This window comes from Canis lupus, chromosome 8 (genome assembly GCF_011100685.1).
Source record: "Canis lupus familiaris isolate Mischka breed German Shepherd chromosome 8, alternate assembly UU_Cfam_GSD_1.0, whole genome shotgun sequence".
NCBI lineage: Eukaryota > Metazoa > Chordata > Mammalia > Carnivora > Canidae > Canis > Canis lupus.
This window is the reverse complement of record NC_049229.1, coordinates 74,236,819-74,256,370: the sequence shown is the minus strand read 5'-3', so window position 1 is coordinate 74,256,370 and position 19,552 is coordinate 74,236,819. Positions and strand designations below refer to the sequence as shown.

At 41.1% G+C, this 19,552-nt stretch overlaps 1 gene segment (V, D, J or C); it reads left to right on the top strand.

Moving 5' to 3' along the window:
- The first annotated feature begins 1,265 nt into the window (after positions 1 to 1,265).
- LOC119869008 lies at positions 1,266 to 1,726 on the top strand. The segment is given in 2 exon segments: positions 1,266 to 1,311; positions 1,415 to 1,726. Coding segments are annotated over 2 exon segments (358 nt in total).
- The last annotated feature ends 17,826 nt before the right edge of the window (positions 1,727 to 19,552 follow it).

The window sequence follows — 19,552 nt, the reverse complement described above, 5'->3', positions numbered from 1 at the left end:
TATATCAAATGCGTACCCAAAAGATACACATGCAATGAAACGCTGGGACACCTGCACCCCGATATTTATAGTAGCAATGTCCACATTAGCCAAACTGTGGAAGGAGCCTCAGTGACCATCAAAGGATGAATGGATAAAGAAGATGTGGTTTATGTATACAATGAAATAATAGCCATTAGAAATGACAAATAACCACCATTTGCTTCAACATGGATGGATCTGGAGCATATTATGGCTGAGTGAAATAAGTCAATCGGAGAAGGACAAACATTATGTGGTATCATTCAGTTGGGGAATATAAATAATAGTGAAAGGGAATAGAAGGGAAGGGAGAAAAAATGGGTAGAAAATATCAGGAAGGTAGAAAGGACATGGAAGACTCCTAATTCTGGGAAACGAACTAGGGGTTGTGGAAGTGGACGAGGGCGTGGGGTGGGGATGAATGGGTGACGGGCACTGAGGGGGGAACTTGACGGGATGAGCACTGGGTGTTATTCAGTATGTTGGCAAATTGAACACCAATAAAAATAAATTTTTATTGAAAAAAATGCTGCAATAAACATAGGATGCACGTAAAATAAATAGAACAGACAATGCATCCTGAAGACAAGAGGAAAATGCTTTCTGCCCCAGACTGGAGAACCTACCAGTAAACGTACCAAGAAAACTACATTTAAAAAAAAGAAAACGTGGTAACCTGGAAAGAAAATAATTAGATTTCTTATGACAATGTCAATAGAGTCAATGAAAAAACGTCACATAAAAACTGGAAGAAATAACTCATGATCTCAGTAAAAAAATCAGTATATAAAATCAGCAAATAAAATAATGATATATTCCTACAAAATAACAACAAATTACATATATAAGATTAACAAAATAATCCAATTTACACTAGCACCTAAAATGAATATTTAGGATTAAAATTTACTAACAAGATGAAATATCTCAAGAAAATGACCTATACTGATGTGTTTTTTGAAATGCACCCAGAAATTCGAAAATAACTGTGCTTAGAACTTCATGTAGTCAGAGGGCCATCTACACAAATTGCTAAAGAATTGTGGCGCAACACTTGTGCTGGTTTTTAAATACACGAATGTAAGTCTGCAGCTGGTTATATAGTCAGAGGACATGCAAATAGGGCCCTCACTCCACTGATTAAACTAGCCCAGTCCCGACCCTGCAGCTGGGAGAGGAGCCCCAGCCCCAGGATCCCAAGGTGACCCGATTCAGGAATCAGGACACAGCACAGTCAAACCATCATGGAGTCTGTGCTATGCTGGGTTTTCCTTTTCGCTATTTTAAAAGGTAATTCAAAGAAAACCAGAGACCTTGAGTCTGTGAGTGGAAGTGAGTGAGAGAAACAGGGGAAGTGGGACAGTTGTTTGACCAGGATGTTTTGTGTCTGCAGGTGTCCAGGGTGAGGAGCAGCTGGTGGAGTCTGGGGAAGACCCGGTGAAGCCTGGGGGGGTCCATGAGACTCTCCTGTGTGGCCTCTGGATTCGCCTTCAGTAGCTATGCCATGAGCTGGGTCCGCCAGGCTCCAGGGAAGGAGCTACAGTGGATTGCAGAAATTAGCGGTAGTGGAAGTAGCACATACTACGCAGATGCTGTGAAGGGCCAATTCACCATTTCCAGAGACAACGCCAAGAACACGCTGTATCTGCAGATGAACAGCCTGAGAGCCGAGGACACGGCCGTGTATTAATGTGCAAGGGACTGAGTGAGGGGACCTAAGTGTGAGCCCAGACACAAACCTCCCTGTAGAAGGGGATCAGGACCACCAGGTGGTGCACACTCCTCACCACTTCTGTCTTGAAGGTCCAGGAGCAGGTGTAGAGGGAGGTTCTGGGTAGGTTTCCTGTCGGGGTCTGGGCTTCCTCTCCATGGAGTAGTTTCCCCCAGGGAGCTTCTCTGGACCAGGAATTTGTTCTTAAGTATTCGGCTTCTGATTTGAAAACTTTAGGAAAGCAGCTACTTCATATGCACAGAAGACAGATTTGTTTACACTTATTTACTATTTCCCCAAATATGAGAAATATACAAATACCTCCATGTATGTCAAGGACTAGAGGGATCCGGGGATCCCTGGGTGGCTCAGTGGTTTAGCGTTTGCCTCCAGCCTAGGCCATGATCCTGGAGTCCCAATTTCGAGTACCACATCAAGCTCCCTAAATGGTGCCTGCTCTTCCCTCTGCCTGTGTCTCTACATCTTCACTCTCTGTGTGTCTCATGAATAAATGAATATTTTTTTTAAAAAGTGGGACCGACAACCCATGCCCGAAAAGTAATACCTGATGTAGTGATAAATGAAAAGTATGATCAGGGGGGATCCCTGGGTGGCGCAGCAGTTTGGCGCCTGTCTTTGGCCTAGGGCGCGATCCTGGAGACCCGGGATCGAATCCCACATCGGGCTCCCGGTGTATGGAGCCTGCTTCTCCCTCTGCCTATGTCTCTGCCTCTCTCTCTCTGTGACTATCATAAATAAATAAAAAATTAAAAAAAAAAGAAAAGTATGATCAGGGATAAGAGGCAAAAATTATGATGTGATTATAAAGTGGACCGACGACTCACCCAGAAGATAAAGTGGTATCTAACCCCCTCCAAGTTATCAGCTGATTCTGAAGGTCATGTGTGTCCTTGTGCATGGACCAGAAGCTTCCACCGGATCTATGAGGATCCTCTGGGTGAGGAGCTGGATTGGAGGAGCCTTCCACTTCCAGGATATAAATCATTGATCCTTCAGGTGCTGATATCAGCCCACTGTGTGTGACTTCTACCTTCCCCATGTTGAAACGTAACGCCCTTGTGATGGGAGGAGGTGGTGTGGCCTTAGGGGAGCACTTAGGTCAGGAGGGTGCAGCCTCAGGATAGGACCAGGGTCCTTATACATCAGGACTGGGAAAGCTCACTGCCCCATGGGCCAATGTGAGTTTTTGAGGAAAGGATGCGGTAGGACGTGGACGCTCTCTAGACACCACATCTACCTGCACCTGGACCTCAGGCTTCCCAGACTCCAGAACTGTGGGAATGAGTGTCTGTTGTTTAATCCACACAGACCAAGTACGATGTCCTAGCAGGGGGCACAGGGTAAGATATTGGTGACACAAGAATTCAAGCCCTGAAGATCTGGCCTTTTCTGCTGCATTTGTTGTGGTAAGTCCCTGAGAGGTTCCATCCATGGGGTCAATGGTGGATTTCTCACATGTTCCCTCCTTCAGGGAGGATGAACCTGTGGACACTCCTAGGACTCTGTGATCAAGTCCCAGTGGACACGGAAGGAGAAACTTTACACAGGGAGCAGGGGCCTGGGAGATTTTGGAACTTTAGTGTAAGGATGATGATTTATCAACCTTTCCAGAAGATGGGGATGTGCTGACCCTGTGGGACCTGAGTCTGAGCATCACTGTGCTCAGACTTGATGTTTGATGTCTGTGAGGTTAGGACAGCAGTTCCCTTCCTGCTTTCATAATTCCTTCTTTGCCTGCATATTTTGTGAGTTTGAAAATGAAATGCTTTGGAGAATGTCGAATTTGTTGAATTTCATGAGAGTATCTGTGCTTCCTGGATGTTGAAGTCTCTGTCCTTCCAATTAGGGGGCTTGTCAGGAATTCTTTCATTGAATAAACCTGCCACCATTTCTCTGTCTTCATTTTATGGACCTCTTATCAAAGGAATGTTATTGTTTCCTAAGCCAATGAGTTCCCTGTCTACGTTTGGGAACAATTACTTTGTTTCCTTATAGTGTTCTTTCATGATTTTCTACAATATTATCTTCTATTTCTCCAATATGCTGTTGTTTCATCCGTCCTCTTTTTTCATGCATTTGGGACAGCATTTCTGTAACATCAGTTTTAATTTTGGGCTGACAATGGCTTTTTTCTTTTATATCTAAAGTAAGTGATTCTTGAGTGTCTTCAATGTTTGCACAAACCCAGTTGTATCTTTTAAAACATTGTTTTAGATTCCAGCCTGCTATGTAATCTAATCACCTTTAACCAGCCATATCCTCAAGTGGGTGGATTTCTGTGATGAACTCATATAACGAAATGAAGTCTAAACAATTTTCCTCTTTTCTGCTTATCCTAATTGTAGTAGCTTCAGGAAGTAGTTTCCTTCCCTGTCCCAGCCCCACAGCTAAATCTCCCCAACACAACACTCCACACTGCCTACATTCCAAAACATGTTGATTTTCTACTTGCAGACTAGCATTTTTTAAAGACTAGCATTTTTGATTCTCTCATCCTCCAAATGATTTCTTGTTAGCTCAGAATTATTTGATAAATATCCAGCTGTGTTCAGGGATGACACAAGCCCAGGATACCCTGCAGGTCTGACATCGTAACTCCTCTCCCCTTGTGTTTGTTAGCAAAGAAGATCTGAAATAATACAAGGAGGCAATATGCATGATACCTACAATCCTCATCTTAGTAACCAAGTGAGAATACAAATTGTTAATTGACCTTCCTTCTTCATATACCAACTACATACACTCTTTGATTTCAGCAACTCTTCAGCTTGTCACAGCCCATTACTTGAAAGGGAGACCAACACCTTCATCCTGAAGGGTCTCTGCTTGGTCTCCTCCTTACAAGCTATTGGTACCTACTTAGCGCTCTAATCCCATCTTGGAAGAAAAATCCACTCCTCTCCAAAGCCAGCTGCATCAGGGATGTGAAGACAATTTTAGTCTACTGAGTTCCACTCTTAAGTGGTGCCTGAATATCTGCAGAACCATCTGTGGAGGAGGCTCCGCTTTTCTTTCCCTTTCAAATAATTTCTTACTCTTTCCATGAGTTCATATGTGCAGGGTGTGAGACTGAATGCAGTGGAGCAGGACTGGGTTCCATGAGGATTTGGAAGCTCCTTAATGGGACATGCTGTGTCCTCAGGATTGCTCCAGAACCCAACACTTCTTCCATTTGGTTATGGAGAGGCACTGTGTGTACCCCAATCTTGGGCTTAGGTGCTCTAATACAACTCACTTCAAGATGGAAAGCCCAGTTTCCATCCTAACCTAGGGACACAGGCTTCCTGATGTAGATTCTAAGATCCAGAAACAGCCTGACAGCTTTCTCTATAGACGAACCATGATCAGCAGAGTTTGGCAGGGGTTTTCCCGCAAAATTTGAAGACCATCAATCTGAAATGCCCATAGGGGACTTCTAGAGCACTTCAGATTTTATGAAGCCCAAATAGGAATGGTGAATAGTCATGTGGGGAGCATCCACAACCCTACATCCTCCACATCCTTGATGGTGGCACCATTCTCAGGAGTTCTTTAAGAAACATGTAACAGATTAATGGTCTATTCCCTGGAAAGAGGTAAATGATAAATGTAAATATAATGATCCTCACAATACAACACATCTCCACCTATTGACTAAATTACTGAATTGAATAAATTAAACTATGACAATACTAAATGTCAGCAAGGTTGTACAGAAAGTAGAACTCTTTTTAATTATGATCTCTGATCTCATCTGGATAAAATATATGTAATTAGATCCTAGGAAAATAGAGCATGACAAGAACCATGATCTGTCTGCTGCATCCCGGAGCCACAGAGTCGATGTTGGTGTAAATCATTCCGATCTGTTGTAATGAGAACCAGAGAAGGTCATTTGTGTTGCTCAGTCTAACAGTAGAGATGATAACATGAGATGAACAGCACAGACATTGAAACAAATAAATTAGATGACTTCTGCCTTCCATGGATATTCTTGTATTCATGGATTCAATGAGTTGGTAGATGCTCCTTATGATTTCGGATGGAAATATACTTTATAAGTCCAGGGATCCAATGGTCATCTCACCTGGAAACCCTCTCCCTTCTAGGGAAATTCAAGACTTCTCCACAAATCATGTAGAGCACAGTTATGTCAGTGGATACACATGCCTCTTTGTAGTTTAGGGGATATATTATTCCCTGAACTCTGCTTTATCTCTTTTAAATATTTTATTTATTTATTCATGCACGACCTGGAGAGAGGCTGAGACACAGGCTGAGGGAGAAGCAGGCTTTCTCTGGGGAGCCTGAGGTAGGACTCACCTCCAGGACTCCATAATCCTGACCTGGGCTGAAGGCTGAAGCTCAAACATGGAGCCACTCAGGTGCCCCAGAACTCAGTTTTCTTAGCGACCTCCAAAATGGGTGTTTTTCAAAATCCTCAGTACTTTCTTGTTTGAAAGATGATGTGATATGTAAATTCATTTAGCCAACATACAGCATAACACTAATCTCTCACCACATCAGATGTCCTCCTCCACACCCATCACCCAGTTACCACATTTGTGACAAATACAGGGTGGTATACTATGGTATACTGTATGCTGGCAAGTTGAATTTAAATAAATAAAAAATGGTTAAAATACTCCTTCATCCTTGCACATATCATGCAGACAACAGATTATTTCTCCTTGTTTTACACTGCATTTAACAAAAATCTTGGCCATTTATGCCAGTCATCTTTAAAGATTTTCATATCTTTAGACACTTTTCATTTAAAAATGAAAAAAGAAAAATACTTTAAATTATCTAAGATGGTGTTATTTTTATTTAGCCTTTCGTGGTGATAATGTTTCTTTTACTGGACATGAATTAAATCATTTTAGGGTCAATCATTTTAGCCTTAGACTGTAGGCCGACCCACCTTATTCCATCCTTTGGATATTTGGAACACCTGTATTTGATGCAAAAAATAAATGCCTGTTTTTATTTTTTATTTTTATTTATTTTTTATTGGTGTTCAATTTACTAACATACAGAATAACACCCAGTGCCCGTCACCCATTCACTCCCACCCCCCGCCCTCCTCCCCTTCTACCACCCCTAGTTCGTTTCCCAGAGTTAGCAGTCTTTACGTTCTGTCTCCCTTTCTGATATTTCCCACACATTTCTTCTCCCTTCCCTTATTTTCCCTTTTTAAAGTTAAAAAAAAAAAACAAAGATTTTGGGATAACTACCTTCTGTGTTACCTGGAAACTCGAAATCTCACTCTGCCATTTATCAGACAATATCATAATCTTATATCGCTCTTTCCTCTGATCCAGCACTTCTATGCACTCAAGAGCTTTTTTAATGTAGAAAGTCCATTGAGTATGATACAATCATTATATGTTTTGCAGGAAGTGACAGTTGCCACCTGAGGACCATGCACACGATCTCATTCTTGTCTCCAATGACACAGGAGCTTCATGGGGGACAACAGATGAGCTCCAATAGAACTGAATAGCAGGACTATTATTAGCACCACCCTCTATCACTGTTCAGTGGATGTTTTGTCCAGTTTGAGGGTGTGGACTGCTTGCAGTCTTCCTGATGCACACGATCCATTCAGTGATGGAATGTCCTGCAAATGGACATGTAACAGGAGCCCTCTGCTCAAACTGCAGGGTTATGGGGATCAGTCTGAGGAAACCAAATACTGATGGCAATCAGAAGCACTCCACCGTGGCAGTTTCTCTAACCATCTACCTTCTTCTCTGTGTTAGAAAAGCCAGTTATGATTCCTCCTCCAAAAGGAACAGTTTTTTGAGGAAGAGGTTATATAGTGTGGATAGTCTGGTACCTCAGAGAGTGTCTCTAGTGTGTGCTGCATGCACTGGGTTCTTCTGTTTTGGCATCTTTTTCCATCAGGTCATACCTACAGAGACTCTCCCTCTCTGCAGTGGGCAGTGTGTGATCCTTGGCCAGGATGTGATGAGTTTTAACTGGGTGTGGTCTGCTCTGCTTGATAAATGACACCTGGTACCACCTCCACTAGAACGGAGGCCTTGCAGAATTCTCTGGTCACGATATGTGGGTGGACAGGGGTGCAGCCACTCCAGAAAATACAAAAAATACAGAAAATCTGGCTTACAGGGAACCTCAAACACCTATGTTTATAGATTCATTATTTTCAAGACAAAATATGAAAACAGGACAGGTGTACATTTTCCGATGAATAAATAAGATAATAAAGTGTGTTTCTCTTCAAACATCATGATGCAAGGACATGGTAAACAGTTTGTTAAGTTTGGGGAAACACGGAAGAGTTCTCAATTTCTGAATACACAATCATAGTGCCTGTAACCAAGTTGCCAAGGGCAAACTCCAGGATCAATATAACTGATATTTTCATGGCAATCTATGTGAGTGTACAAGTACAATGATCTCCATGCCATAGATGAGGACACGGCTGTACAACACATCCTTTTTTGGTCACATTTTATAGAATTAATTATTTTAATAATCATTCCACTCTTGTATCTTTATTTAGAATTCCCATTCATATGTACAGAGAGAGGAGGTGTAAATGCCCCTGTGGTGGTTGAATACACATCTCCATCAGCTCTGTGAGTCTCTGTCAAGGTTTCTACTTGTCTCCATTTTTGCGTGACCAAGAGACCTGGTAACCACACATCACTCAATTGGCACTTCTGGAAATTCCAGAAACCTACAAATCTCATGTCCAGTTCCTTCCTGGAAGTGGCTCGGGGAGGATCCAGGTCCCATGGTGGGGAGCACAGCCAAGACACTGGGACTCACTTAAAACTGCTGTGTGGTCTCAGACACTCACACAAGCTCTCTTCTGCAGTGAATACTTATATACCTGTAAATGGTGGTAAATTGTTATGTTCATAACCTATCTTGAGTGTATATGTGGAAAAATGGAAGATAATTGATGGTAAGTAATCAGGCAGCAAATGAGGTTGGAGAAAGCACAATTTACTGACACATATCCTGTCTGCAAAACTCTGCCATGATCCACACGTGTGTTCTGAGCAACTAGCATCATAAGGATGTTAACTGCTAAATTTGATATGTACTCAGAGGACAGGCAAATAGCGCCCTACCTCTACTAGTAAACCAGCCCAGTCTGAACCCTTAGCTGGGAGAGAAGGCCCAGCCCCAGGAACCTTAGGTGACCCCTTTCAGGGATCGGGACAGAACACAGAAAACTCACCATGCAGTTTGTGCTCAGGTGGGTTTTCCGTGTTGCTATTTTAGAAGATAATTCCTGGACAACGGATACCTTGACTATGTGAGTAGAGGTGAGTGAGAGAAACATGATGTGGGACAGTTTCCTGACCAGGATATCTTGTGTCTGCAGGTGCCCAAGGTGAGGTGAAGCTTGTGGAGTCTGGGGGAGACCTGGTGAAGCCTGGGGGATCAATTAGACTCTCCTACATGACCTCTGGATTCACATTCAGGAGCTACTGGGTGAGCTGGGTCAGCCAGGCTCCATGGAAGGGACTGCAGTGGGTCACATGGGTTAATACTGGTGGTAGCAGTAAAAGCTATGCAGATGCTGTGAAGAGGCGATTCACCATCTCCAGAAACAATGCCAAGAACACACTGTGTCTGCATATGAACAGCCTGAGAGCCCTGTATTATTATGTGAGTGACACATTGCAGGGACTTTAGTGTGAGTCCAGACAGAAGTCTTCCTGGTGAAGGGAATCAGGACCTGTTGTGATGGTCATCAGACATTTGATGGAAGAGTTGACTCATTCCATTGTACACCATACCCTGATCTTACACTACATGTTAAAAACAGTAATTTAAATAAAATATGTAAAATTAATTACAACTTAAACAGTTTTAAGTCCCTTAAATTCATAGTGTAACTCAAGAAGATGCTTATAATAACCAAATATTATATTATTCAGGGATTTATTAATTACTAGGTCTATGAAACTGAAGAGTCAATACACTATCAAGGGGAAATTTCTTGATCTGAATAGTATATAATGAGTTATACTATGAAAGATAATTAATCTTTCTATTTTAAGGTTTTATACAGTATTTTCTTTGATTTGAGATTAGAGTGTCTACTTTCATATATTGATTTTGACTGCTCATTTTGTTTATTTTAAAATTAAATTATTGGTCTTCTGTTTAATTGCTTTCTATATCAGGGAAGGAAAAACATAAGAACTGATAATCATTAACATATTATCCATAACTCAAGTCTATTCAATTAAATCAGTAAAACCAGGAAGCTCCTGGAAAGGTGCAGATGATGCCTGTGAGGAGCAGGACTAATGTCCATTCCTGAGACTCTGAGCATGGAAGGGCTGATCCCCATGTCAGGTGTCGTGGAAGAAATGAGGATCTGTTGGAGGTGGTTTAGGGTGATGCCGTGTGCTACATATGCCTAACTCAATTGACCTTTACACTTCAAAAAACTTAAGACCTGAAAAGTGACATGGTGTTTTTGTCCCCTGAAATACAGCAATGAAAATGGGAATGTTTAAGAACTGACAGAAAATCTATCATAATATATATATTAAATCTTTCTAAAATGTCCCTATGCTTTTAATATTTTCATCTAATTTTGCTAGAAAGAGAGAAATTACACCTCAAATTTCATAACCATTGGGATATGGGGTAATGAGATTATATATGTTTGATTGATCCATTTTATCCCTAATTGGGATCAGATATTAATTAACCAAAACTATCATGACTCCACTGCAGTAACATGTGGGTTGCAATTCAAACCAAAGCTGCTTTTCCTAACTCACCCAAGCCTGCACCTCACTTGCAGCCTGTCCAGACACCCATAATCCCATGATTGTTTGGTGATTTCCTGCACTTTGGAAAAGGCCTGTCAATATGGGGTGCTGCTGGATACTCACGAAGCATGGACTAGTGTCCACTGGCATTCATCTGAGTCTCCTATTCCTCTATTGGGAATAGGTTGGAGGTCAATGATTTTACCAAGTGTGATTCCTGTGAACTACACCACCTGACAGCAAACATGGATTCCTGTTTCTAAATCAATTTTTTATAATGTAATGTCTAGTTCTATATACTAAAAATCCATCATCTTCCCCTGGAGCTTCACGACAACCCAGCAATTGCACTGCTGGGGATTTACTACAAAAAAACAGATGCAGTTAAATGTGGGGACACTAGCATCCGAATGTTTCTAACAGCAATGACCACCAAAGCTGAACTGTAGAAGGAGCCACGGTGTCCATCGACAGATGATGAATAAAGAAAAGGTGGTCTAAGTATACAATGGACTACTACTCAGCCATTAGAAACAACAAAAATTTTTTATTTTTATTTCTTTTAATAATAAATTTATTTTTTATTGGTGTACAATTTGCCAACATACAGAATAACACCCAGTGCTCATCCCACCAAGTGCCCCCCTCAGTGCCCATCACCCATTCACCCCCACCCCCCGCACTCCTCCCCCTCCACCATCCCTAGTTCGTTTCACAGAGTTAGGAATCTTTATGATATTTCACAGAGTTGGGGTCTTTATGATATTTCCCACCCTTTCTTCTCCCTTCCCTTCTATTCCCTTTCACTGTTATTTATAATCCCCAAATGAATGAGAACATATAATGTTTTTCCTTCTCCGATTGACTTACTTCACTCAGCATAATACCCTCCAGTTCCATCCACATTGAAGCAAATTGTGTGTATTTGTCATTTCTAATGGCTGAGTAATATTCCATTGTATACATAAACCATATCTTCTTTATCCATTCATCTTTCGATGGACACCGAGGCTCCTTCCACAGTTTGGCTATTGTGGACATTACTGCTAGAAACATCGGGGTGCAGTTGTCCGGGCATTTCATTGCATCTGCATCTTAAGTGTAAACCCCAGCAGTGCAATTCCTGAGTTGTAAGGCAGGTCTATTTTTAACTCTTTGAAGAACCTCCACACAGTTTTTCAGAGTGGCAGCACCATTTCATATTGCCACCAACATTTTAAGAGGGTTCTCTTTTCTCCTCATCCTCTCCAACATTTATGGTTTCCTGCCTTGTTAATTTTCCCCATTGTCACTGGTGTGAGGTGGTATCTCATTGTGGTTTTGATTTGTATTTCCCTGATGACGAGTGATGCAGAGCATTTTCTCATGTGCGTGTTGGCCATGTCTAGGTCTTCCTCTGTGAGATTTCTGTTCATGTCTTTTGCCCATTTCATGATTGGATTGTTTGTTTCCTTGCTGTTGAGTTTAAGAAGTTCTTTATAGAGCTTGGAAACTAGGCCTTTATGTGATACATCATTTGCAAATAACATCTCCCATTCTGTAGGTTGTCTTGTAGTTTTGTTGACTGTATCTTTTGCTGTGCCAAAGCTTCTTTTCTTGATGAAGGCGTGATAGTTCATTTTTCCTTTTGTTTCTTTTGCCTTCATGGATGAATCTTGCAAGAAGTTGCTGTGGCCGATTTCAAAAAGGGTGTTGCCTGTGTTCTCCTCTAGGATTTTGAAGGAATCTTGTCTCACATTTAGATCTTTCATACATTTTGAGTTTATCTTTGTGTATGGTGCAAGGGAGTGTTCATTCTTCCACATGCGTATGTCCAATTTTCCCAGCACCATTTATTGAAGAGGCTGTCTTTCTTTCAATGGATAGTCTTTCCTCCTTTATCGAATATTAGTTGACCATAAATTTGAGGGTCCACTTCTGGATTCTCTATTCTGTTCCATTGATCTATGTGTCTGTTTTTGTGCCAGTACCACACTGTCTTGATGACCACAGCTTTGTAGTACAACCTGAAATCTGCCATTGTGATACCCCTAGCTACGGTTCTCTTTAATAAAATTCCCCTGGATATTTGAGGTATTTTCTGATTCCACACAAATATTCAAATAATTTATTCTAACTCTCTGAAGAAAGTCCATGGTATTTTGATAGGGTTTGCGTTAAATGTGTAAATTTCCCTGTTTAACATTGACATTTTCACAATATTAATTTTTCCAATCCATGAGCATAGAATATTTTTCCATCTCTTTGTGTATTCCTCAATTTCTTGAAGAAGTGTTCTATAGTTCTTAGGGTATATATCCTTTACCTCTTTGGTTAGGTTTATTCCTAGGTATCTTATGCTTTTGGGTGCAATTGTAAATGGGATTGACTCCTTAATTTCTCTTTCTTCAATCTCATTGTTAATGTATAGAAATGCGACTGACTTCTGGGCATTGGTTTTATATTCTGCCACACTGCCAAATTGCTGTATGAGGTCTAGCAATCTTGGGGTGGAGACTTTTGGGTTTTCTTTGTAGAGTATCATGTCTTCGGTGTAGAGGGAGAGTCTGACTTCTTCTTTGCCAATATTTTTTTTATTTTTATTTATTTATGATAGTCACAGAGAGAGAGAGAGAGAGGCAGAGACACAGGCAGAGAGAGAAGCAGGCTCCATGCACTCAGAGGCCTACGTGGGATTCGATCCAGGGTCTCCAGGATGGCACCCTGGGCCAAATGCACGTGCCAAACCACTGCGCCACCAAGGGATGTTTGATTGCTGAGGCTAGGACTTCCATTACTATGTTGAATAGCACTGGTTAGAGTGGACATCCCTGTCATGTTCCTGATCTTAGGGGAAAGGCTCCCAGTGCTCCCCCATTGAGAATGATATTTGCTGTGTGCTTTTGTTGATGGCTTTAAGTTGTTGAGGAATGTTCCCTCTATCCCTACACTCTGGAGAGTTTTGATCGGGAATGGATGCTGTATTTTGTCAAATGCTTTCTCTGCATCTAATGAGAGGATCATATGGTTCTTGGTTTTTCTCTTGCTGATATGATGAATCACATTGATTGTTTTACAAGTGTGAACCAATCTTGTGTCCCGGGGATAAATCCTACTTGGTCATGGTAAATAATTTTCTTAATAAACTGTTGGATCCTATTGGCTAGTATCTTGTTGAGAATTTTTGCATCCATGTTCATCAGGGATATTGGTCTGTAATTCTCCTTTTTGGTGGGGTCTTTGTCTGGTTTTGGAATTAAGGTGATGCTGGCCTCATAGAACGAATTTGGAAGTACTCCATTTCTTTCTATCTTTCCAAACATCTTTATTAGAATAGGTATGGTTTCTTCTTTATTTTTTTATGAACATGCTACTTTATATGAATGACTTTATTTATTACTTATAATTCTTTCCACTTCACAAATGATGAAATTTTTCTAAGGCCATCTAACTTCTAAGTGCAGAACCAGAATTCAACCCAACATTTTTTTGAAAATGTTGGGTTTCTTCTTTAAACGTTTGATAGAATTCCCCAGGGAAGCCATCTGGCCCTGGACTCTTGTGTCTTGGGAGGTTTTTGATGACTGCTTCAATTTCCTCCCTGGTTATTGGCCTGTTCAGGTTTTCTATTTATTCCTGTTCCAGTTTTGGTAGTTTGTGGCTTTCCAGGAATGCATCCATTTCTTCTAGATTGCCTAATTTATTGGCGTATAGCTGTTCATAATATGTTTTTAAAATCGTTTGTATTTCTTGGTGTTGGTAGCAATCTCTCCTTTCTCATTCATGATTTTATTAATTTGAGTCTTCTCTCTCTTCTTTTTAATAAGGCTGGCTAATGGTTTATCTATCTTATTAATTCTTTCAAAGAACCATCTGCTGTTTTTTGTTGTTGTGTTTGTTTTTGTTTTTGTTTTTTTTTATCTGTTCCGCAGTTCTGGTCTCAATTTCATTGAGTTCTGCTCGAATCTTTTATAACTCTCTTCTTCTCCTGCGTGTAGGATCTATTTGCTGTTTTTTCCTTAGCTCCTTTAGGTGTAAGGTTAGCTTTTGTATTTGAGTTCTTTCCAGTTTTTGGATGGATGCTTGTATTGCGATGTATTTCTCCTTTAGGACGGTTTTGCTGCATCCCAAAGATTTTGAATGGTTGTATCTTCATTCTCATTAGTTTCCATGAATCTTTTAAATTCTCCCTGAATTTCCTGGTTGACCCTTTCATCTTTTAGCACAGTTGTCCTTAACCTCCACGTATTTGAAGTCCTTCCAAACTTCTTGTTGTGATTTAGCTCTGATTTAAGGCATTATGGTTGGAGAATATGCAGGGGACAATCCCAATCGTTTGGTATCTGTTCAGACCTGATTTGTGACCTAGTATGTGGTCTATTCTGGAGAGAGTTCCATGTGGACTTGAGAAGAATGTGTATTCAGTTGAATTTGAATGTAAAGTTCTATAGATATCTGTGAAATCCATCTGGTCCAGTGTATCATTTAAAGCTCTTGTTTCCTTGGAGATGTTTTGATTAGAAGACCTATCAAGTGTAGAAAGCGCTAGATTGAAGTCACCATTATATGTGTATTATTATCTAAGTTTGCCTTAACTTTGGTTATTAATTGATTGATATATTTGTCAGCTCTCACATTTGGGGCATATATATTTAGGATTGTTAAGTCCTCTTGTTGGGTATATCCTTTAAGTTATGACATAGTGTCCCTCTTCATCTCGCACTAGAGTCTTTGGGGTAAATTTTAGTTTATCTGATATAAGGATGGCTACCCCTGCTTTCTTTTGAGGACCATTTGAATGGTAAATCGTTCTCCAACCTTTTGTTTTCAGGCTGTAGGTTTCCTTCTGTAAAAATGAGTCTCTTTTAGACAGCAAATAGATGGGTTCTGCTTTTATTCCAGTCTGACACTCTGCTCCTTTTGAAGGGGTCATTAAACCCATCCACATTCAGAGTTACTATTGAAAGATATGAGTTTAGTGTCATCATGATATCTATTCAGTCCTTGTGTTTGTGGATTGCTCCAGTGGACTTCTTCTTAAAGGGGAATTTTCAGAGTCCCCCTTAAGCTCCAGGGCAGGGCCGCTGATCTGTGCAGCTCAGGGCAGGAGCATCCTTCCTGTCCTGGGCCCTCATGGCCTCTGCCTGTCCTGGGGGGAGGCCAGATCCTGGGCTGTGTCCCGGCGCCCTGTGTTCCCGGGCCTGCGCTGTTGGATTCATACTCCCGGCCACACAGCCGCCTCAGCAGAGCCACCGCCCCAGGCCCTCTGAGCTGCTCCTGGAGCCATGCAGCCCCCTCCTCATGGAATCTCTTCCTCTGCCGGAGCCGCCTCCGAGCTGCTCCCAGTCCCGCAGCCCCCTCCGCTCAGAGCCCTCGAGCCCCTTCGAGCTGATCTGGGTGCAGCCTTGCACACTGCGGTCTTTTAGGGAGCTCGGCCGTGGGGTATGGCGCACTCTCCTGGGCGCACAGGTGTCTGTTAGTGTCCCAGGGAGCCTGAGGGCATCCCCGCCCTCCTGGGATCCTGCTCTAACTACCTGTGGGTGCCTTTCCACCAGGGAAGATTGGTGAAGCTCCTGCTTCTCTGGATGGAGCTTTCCTGTCCTGGGAGCACTCACTCTGGCCTTAGCCCGGCTCCTCGTGGGGCCCCTCCCCCTTGGATGCCTTTTGTTTCTTTATTTTTTTCCACGTCTTCCTACCTTGATAGAAGCATGAACTCTTCTCACTGTAGCATTCCAGCTGGTCTCTCCTTAAATCTCAGGCCGAATTCATAGATTTTCAGGATGATTAGAAGGTTATCTAGGTAATTTGGTGGAGACAGGTGATTTGGGGAACCTATGCTTCCGCCATCTTGCCCCTCCCTCTGAGTAATATTCCATTGAATAGATATACTACATCTTCTTTGATACAACAATATTGTTAAATAAAATAATTTTGTTTTTTGTTACATTGAATTAGCCAGTTTATACTACATACTTCTTTTGTGATGTTCAGTAATCCATCCAGTGCTTATAACACCCAGTATTGATCACATCATGTGCTCTCTTTAATGTGCATCACAAAATGTTCCAATACTCCCACTAACCACCCCAGCATTATACCTCATTCTGTTTACTATAGTTAATGCTTTCTCGTGTTCTGTATCCCTCTCTAATGATTCCCAGTCTTCCCAAATTTAGCCAATGTTATTTTGAAGTGTTACATATATTCCACATTAGACAGAAATGACATGATAATTGTTTTCTGATTGACTTATTTTACCCAGTGAAATACCCTCCAGTTCCATCAATGTCACTGTAAATGGTAGGTATTTGATATTTCTGATGGCAGAGTAATATTCCATTGTATATATTCTACATACTATTTATCCATTCTTCTGTTGTGGATGTCATGCCTCCCTCCAAGGTTTGGCTACTGTGTACTTTGCTGGTATGAACACTGGGGTTCAGTTGCCCTTTGCATCACTGCATCTGTATGTTTGGGGTAAATACTCAGTAATACAATTCCTGGGGCATATGCTATTCAGAACAAAGGAAAGATCCAGAGGTAATTCTCTCTGCCATATATCTAATTGAGAGGGATAAAGTAAAAAAAATCAGAGCTCAAAATCAGGATATTAATTTGAAAGTTACTAGTTGTATTTCAGAAAAGCTAAAACACACTACATTATAACAGTGTAGAAATGAACGAATTCAGTTGTAAAGTAAAAATTATCAAAGTGAGATATAGTCTAAACTAGATGTTCTAACAGCCATGATAAATGAGGTCGAAGGAAGCATAGGTGACATAGAAGACAAGGTGATAGGAAAGAAGGTGAGGAAAGTAGAGACACACAAATAATGGACCATGAAAGGCTTGAAAAATCACTAGTGCCATAAGTTCAAACTAAATTAAAATATTTGAGGCCCATGCTGGGAAGGAAGAGAGAGAAGGACAGAACATATATTTGAGAAAATCATAGCAGAGACTTCGTTTATTTCTTTTTTTTGAAAGATGTAATCTATGTATTCATGAGAGACACAGAAAGACAGAGGCAAAGACATAGGCAGAGAGAGGATCAGGCTCCATGCAGGTAGTTCGATGTGGGACTTGATCCCGTGTCTTCAGGACCATTCCCTGGGTCAAAGGCAGGTGCTGAACAGCTGAGCCACCTAGGAGTTCCAGCATACTCTCCTTTTCAATAAAAACACACATCCAGATTGAAAGTGAGGGAGTAATCAGCCACTATTCATGTCAATGGACAAGAGGAAGGAGGAGTAGCAACACTTATATCAGCTGAACTAGAATTTAAAACAAAGATTATAATAAAGGATGAAGAGGGATACTATATCATAAAAATGGTTTATCCAACAGAAGATCTACCTTGTCTAAATATTCACTCTGCTACCTTCAGAGATGACAAGTGCACAAACCAATTAACCCTAAATTTAATGACACTCATAGCTACTATTATCTTTACAACAGAGACTTCAATGTCCCCTGACATCAGTGAGAACTATCTAAGCAGAAGCTCAACAAGGAAACAAGGGGTTTGAGAGACATACTGGATCAGACATACTTCACAAATATATCAGAGCATTTTTCCCAAAGCAGAATACACTTTCTTCTTTATTGCACGTTGAAAATATTCCAGAATTGATCATATACATGGTCACAAGTCATGTGTCAAGTGGTAAAGAATGGTTGAATTCACCCATGCATATTTTCAGACCAATATTCTATGAAACAAGAAGTCAAACCCACTAAAAATATGGAAGGCCCCTAAACAATGATGCAATACCACCTCACACCAGTGAGAATGGGGAAAATTAAGAAGACATGAAACAACAAATGTTGAAGTGAATGTGGAGAAAGGGAACCCTTTGCATTATTGGTGGGAATGTGAGTTGGTACAGTCACTTTGGAAAACTGTGTAGTAGTTCCTCAAAGAGTTAATAATAGAACTGTCCTACAACCCAGCAATTGCACTGCTGGGGATTTACCTCAAGATCAGATGCAGTGAAACACTGGGACACCTGCACCCCCATGCTTATAGCAGCAATGTCCACAATAGCCAAACTGTGGAAGGAGACCTGGTGTCCATCAAAAGATGAATGGATAAAGAATATGTATTCTATATTTACAATGGAATATTCCTCAGTCACCAGAGTGGAAGAATACCCACCAATTGCTTCAACATGAGTGGAACTGGAGGGTATTATGCTGAGTGAAGTAGGTCAATTGGAGGACAAACATTATATGGTTTCATTCTTTCAGGTAATATAAAAAATGGTACAAAGAATTGTAGAGGAAATGATGGAAAATAAGTGGAAAAAATTAGAGAGGGTGACAAAATATGAGAGACTTCTAAATCTGGGAAATGAACAAGAAGTAGTGGGAGGAGAAGTGGATGGGGGCATGGGGTGACTGGGTGACAGGCACTGAGGGGAACACTTGACCAGATGAGCGTGGAGTGCTATGCTATATTTTGGAAATCAACCCTCAATAAAAAATATATAACAATTAAATAAATGCACATAAAAGGACATCTTTTTGAAGAAAGAATGAGTCAATGAAGAAATTAAAGAATTTAAGCAATATTTCAAACAATGAACATTAAATCACAATCATACAATCCAGTATGTCTCTCAAACCCCTTGTTTCCTTGTAAAGCTTTGGGACACATCGAAACCCATCCACAAAGGGAACAACAGAGCGCTACAGGTCTTCTCCAGGACCTGATTGAAATGGAAGCATATCCAGTGCATTAGCAGAGTGAAGATGAGGGTAAAACATATTGCCAGGCTGCTGCTCCCCATGTTTCCCCCCACTCCAACGGCACAGGCCCCGTAATCAGTCATGGGCTGGTGAAGATGGATGGGTAGACATGTGGCACTTGTCTCTCAAATCTGACTGTGCACATCAAAATATCCATGGACGATTGTTAACAGGATGTAAACATCATGCACATACCTCTAGAACATGGACATGAGGTCCCACAAAAAGGCTAATTGTTCCTCCTATACAGATTCAATCCCCATGCTGCTGGATTCTACATCCTATCACATGAGGCAGGATATTGATGAAGATT